The 4,662-nt window shown below is 47.4% G+C and overlaps 1 protein-coding gene across 1 annotated transcript; it reads left to right on the top strand.

Annotated features, from left to right (window-relative positions):
- The first annotated feature begins 2,073 nt into the window (after positions 1 to 2,073).
- On the top strand, positions 2,074 to 3,465 carry LOC103777015 (leucine-rich repeat and fibronectin type III domain-containing protein 1-like protein). Its single transcript, XM_008944550.1, has one exon. The coding sequence runs from the start codon at positions 2,086 to 2,088 to the stop codon at positions 3,463 to 3,465; it is 1,380 nt and encodes a 459-aa protein (XP_008942798.1). The 5' UTR covers positions 2,074 to 2,085.
- The last annotated feature ends 1,197 nt before the right edge of the window (positions 3,466 to 4,662 follow it).

Below are 4,662 nucleotides of genomic sequence, written 5' to 3'. Positions count from 1 at the left end.
TCCCTCTCTCTCTCTTTCTCTCTTTCTTTCTCTCTTTCTTTTCTTCTCCTTGCATCCAGCTTGAACCTTACTTGTATTAATTTCTGCCCCTTGACTTTCATTATGACCCACTGTGAGCCAGCTCCATCTCCCCAACAAACTCCTTGAAGGTATGAGAGGGTACCTACGACCAGGTCCACCAGACCCTCCTCTTCTCCAGGCTGATCAAGCCCCATCCCCTCAGCCTCCTCTAGTGTCTGGGTCAGGTTTTGGAGGGGGGGTTGACTGATTCTTTTGTCTTTTTTGTTTATTTTTTACCAAATACTTTGCAGAGACCTGGTCTCAGCTGCTACAACTAAAGATTAACCTCTACCAAGTGAATGTGTAGCATTGGTTGAAGGGTTTAGACTGAGTTTCATGCTCTCCAAATTGAAGTAATAACACTGTATAAGCAATCAAGTTGATTTCAATAACTTTTTCCCCCCCCTCTGCAGAGCTTTAAATTTGTTCTAACCAAACTAATTTTCAGACTCTGTGATGCTTCAGCCTGGAGAAAGCTCTGAGGAGACCTTATTGCAGCCTTCCAGTATCTGAAGGGAGCCTACAGGAATGCTGCAGAGGGACTTCTCACAAGGGCTTGTAGAGAGAGGATGAGAGGTAATGGCTTCAGACTGGAAGAGGGGAGGTGTAGATTAAAAATTAGGGAGAAGCTCTTCACTGTGAGGATGGTGAGTCCCTGTCACACGTTGCCCAGGGAAGGTGTGGATGCTCCATCACTGGAGGTGTTCCAGGCCAGCTTGGGTGGGGTCTGGTGGGAGGTGTGCCTGCCCATGGCAGCAGGGGTGGAACTAGATGCTCTTTAAGGTCCTTTCTTACCCAAACCACTCTCTGATTCTATGAATTCTGTATCTTAACCTGCTGCCCTGTGAACGAGCTCGAGTTCACAGAAATCATTCATGTAGAACAAAAGAAACCAACCAAGAAACCCAAACCAAACCCTACTCCTTTTGGAGTAGGATTTGCCAGCTGTGGTTTGGGATTGGGTTGTACCAGGACGCTTGCACAACACAGGTATTTTGAGTCCTTTATGTTGCAGATGGGGAGGTGTAGACTTCATGGTTCCTTGACTCACCACACTTACTGCTTGGCAATTTCCCAGCCAGCTGGAGGTGAAGTAGAAATGAAACTCTGCCTTTGGTGTAGCAGGCAAGCACCTCAGACACAAGGGGGAACAACGTGGCACACACAAAATTTCACTGACCCAATGCAATTATGAAATTAATTTTTCTAAAGCTGTTACCTGTGCTGAACAGGAAAAAAAACACAAATCTGCTTTACTGACTGAATGCAGCCTTGCTTTTCAGAAATGCCTTTGAAGGGGTTTTTTTCCTCATTATTTGTTGTAGAAGTTTTAGACCTCTGCCATCTCCTGGGAAGAAAAACAACCTGGCCCTTAAAACATGCATTTCTGCCAAGAGCTCACTCCTCTGAGGGGCAGAGATGAGCTTGAGGGGTAAGCCAAAAAAAGCTGCTAGATAATGGCAAAAAAAGTGAGGGGAGCATAATCATAAAGTCGTGGAGGGATATCCAGTGTAAAATGAGGTTCTGGCCCCAGGAAACAGTTTTATCTGCTTAGAGAAAGTTGTGTAGATAGTACTTTTAAACCTAAAAAAGCCTTGTATGTTTATTTGCTTTTCCTCTCCCACCCCTTTCAGCAAGTAGCAGCTTCACATCTTGCTGTGTTCCAGCAATTGCAGTGTGACTGTCAGGGCTGTTGGCTGTGCTAAGGAGGGAGCTGAGCCTGTTGGCACCCCCAGAGCAGCAGCAGTGCTGGACTGTTGCCTCCCAGCCCATCTGAAATGTTGCTGTTGGTAGGAGAGCAGAGCCAAACCAGCACCCAACTAGACCTCTGGGCTTTAAAAACACCTGAGTTAATATCAGCAGGTCGTGTCATTATGGTCTCAGAAGGTGTTTCCCTCTTGCACAGGTGGACTTGTTCTGAAACTTCAATGTAAACCTATTCCTGATGCCCAATTCAAAGATATTTACATGGATTTCTTCTTTTTTCCCCCCCCCCTTCCCTATAGGTCTGTTATTTTTCTTACGATGGAAAGGCTGGTTGTCTATCTACTGGTTATTAGCACAGCTGTGAAGGCCATGATGTGCCCCAAAAGATGCATGTGTCAAAATCTGTCTCCATCCTTCACAATTCTCTGTACGAAGACGGGGCTTCTCTTTGTGCCCCCCAGTATTGACAGGAGAACAGCAGAACTAAGGTTAATGGATAATTTTATCACTACACTTAGGAGAAAAGATTTTGCAAACATGACTAACCTAATTCATTTGACACTCTCGAGGAATACAATAAGTCAAATCATGCCTTATGCATTTTTTGATCTTAAAGGCCTTCATGCCTTACACTTGGATAGTAATAGACTGACTTACATCAATGAAGATCATTTCAAAGGTTTAATTAACCTTCGGCATCTAATACTCAGTAATAATCAATTAAACTATATCTCTCCTGGGTCATTGGATGACTTTATTGAGACAATTGAAGACCTGGATCTGTCCTACAACAATCTTGTTAACGTCCCTTGGGAAACAATTGCCAAACTTTCTAATGTCAATACTGTCAGTTTGGATCATAATCTCATTGAGTTTGTGCCAGAGGGAATCTTCTCAAACCTTCACAAACTTGCCCGTCTAGACATGACCTCCAACAAGCTGAAAAAGATCCCTCCTGATCCTTTGTTTTCCAGAATACCCGTGTATGCCAAGTCCAAAGGGTCCCCGCTGTCCTCCCTGGTGCTTAGCTTTGGAGGGAATCCTTTGCACTGCAACTGTGAACTGGTGTGGCTGAGACGTCTCACCCGAGAAGACGACCTGGAGACCTGTGCCTCCCCCCCAGAACTGATGGGCAAATACTTCTGGTCCATCAAAGAGGAGGAGTTTGTCTGCGAGCCCCCCATGATCACCCACCGCACCCCAAAGCTGGCGGCGGCGGAAGGCCAGAGCATCTCTCTGAAGTGCAAAGCTGTGGGGGATCCGGATCCCTACGTCCGCTGGATCTCACCCGAGGGGAAGCTGGTCTCCAACACCACCAGGACCGTCTCTTATGAGAACGGAACCCTGGATATTTTGGTGACTTCCTTGACCGACAAGGGCACGTTCACCTGCATCGCCTCCAACGCCGCGGGAGAGTCCACGGCGCCCGTCGAGCTCCTGGTCACCCCCCACCCCAACCTGGCCAACAGCACCAACTGCGACAAGGAGGCCGAGCCCGGCCCCTCGGATATCCTCACGCCCGCCAAGTCGAGCTTTCCCAACGACACGCAGGCCCAGCAGGAGAGGGCGGTTGTGGTGGCCGAGCTGACGTCGTCCTCCGCTCTCATCCAGTGGCCTGCTCAGCACCACCTCCCCGGGATGAGGATGTACCAGATTCAGTACAACAGCTCCGCCGACGACACGCTGGTGTTCAGGTAATGCTGCTCGCTGCTAGGAAGGGAGGAAGAAGGGTGGCCCAGTTTGGCCCAGTTTGGCCCAGTTGGCATGTTCCATGGAGATGAGGGCTCTCTTGCAGGTAGTAACCATGACCGAGGGGAGGAGGACACAATGGCTGCCTCAGACTTTGCTTGTTAAACTCCCGTTGTTGAGTTACACTGATCCTACATCTGCTTCTCTGCTGCCTCCTGAGGATCTCTAAGCTCTTTACAGACATAATGAAGTTTCATAGTCCAGTTTAATGGACCAAGGGAAGCTGATGAGCAATATCTTAGTTGTTAACACGGAAGGAAATTGAGATGGAGGTTTTAGTTACCTTTCATCCTGATGGAGGGTAATTATTGTGCATTAAAATATGGGGAAGAGAGAGAGAAATCCAGATACCCAGAGTTGTGAGATGCCCAAAGCAACATTTTGCCTGGGTATGGCCTGACCAGATCACATCAAACCACAGCCCAGGTCAGCTTTATGGCTCCACTTCTGTGGTGTCATGGGAACAAAACTCACTGGTATGAACTGGACACTGCACAGACAGCTTGCAGTTATGTATTTCATGTGGATTTCACACTTCTGCTGGAGGTTTACTTGGTGGAATGTACTGGGGAACAACTGTTTGTTGTTAAGTCTCAGTGCAGAGTGAGCTGATGGCCACTCCCCGTGCAGGGGTGGTTGAGGTTCTGGTTATCTGGATTGTCTTTGTTATCCCCTGGAGGGGAGTAGAATGGCTTTGAAGTGGGAGCCAACCTTTCCTAGCTGGGTGCTTCATAAGGCTGATGACTTCTCCCAAGTAATGATTTCTCTCAGGTGATGCCACTGGTTGCACTCCAGTTTGCAGTGGAGTAGGGGAAAGGAGAATGTAATCTAACAGCTTCAGGAATCTCCCTGAAGGTTTGAGTTCACATAGACTGCTTTAGGAAGCAGTCTCCTAAGGAAAGGAACGTGGGATAGTGGTTCTGCTGAGGTTCCCATTTCAGATACCTACCACTGCAAGCAAAATCTTATTTAAAAAAAATAATAATTTAAAAGGAACTGTGTATGAAAATGGCATGAAGTCCTTGAGACAAACATTTCACTTCATGGTCACTTGGAGTTTTCAGCAGTCTCACCTCACAGTGCCCATCCCCAGAGTCCCTCTGAGGAAGGATGCCATCCATCCTCCTCTTGTCATGGCTATGAGCT

This window comes from Merops nubicus, unplaced genomic scaffold (assembly GCF_000691845.1).
Source record: "Merops nubicus isolate BGI_N331 unplaced genomic scaffold, ASM69184v1 scaffold35607, whole genome shotgun sequence".
Taxonomy (NCBI): Eukaryota; Metazoa; Chordata; class Aves; order Coraciiformes; family Meropidae; genus Merops; species Merops nubicus.
This window is presented reverse-complemented; position numbering and strand designations above follow the sequence as displayed.

Excerpts from the sequence above, each read along its gene's own strand:
- LOC103777015 (XM_008944550.1), top strand. The coding sequence starts at position 2,086 with ATGGAAAGGCTGGTTGTCTATCTACTGGTTATTAGCACAGCTGTGAAG.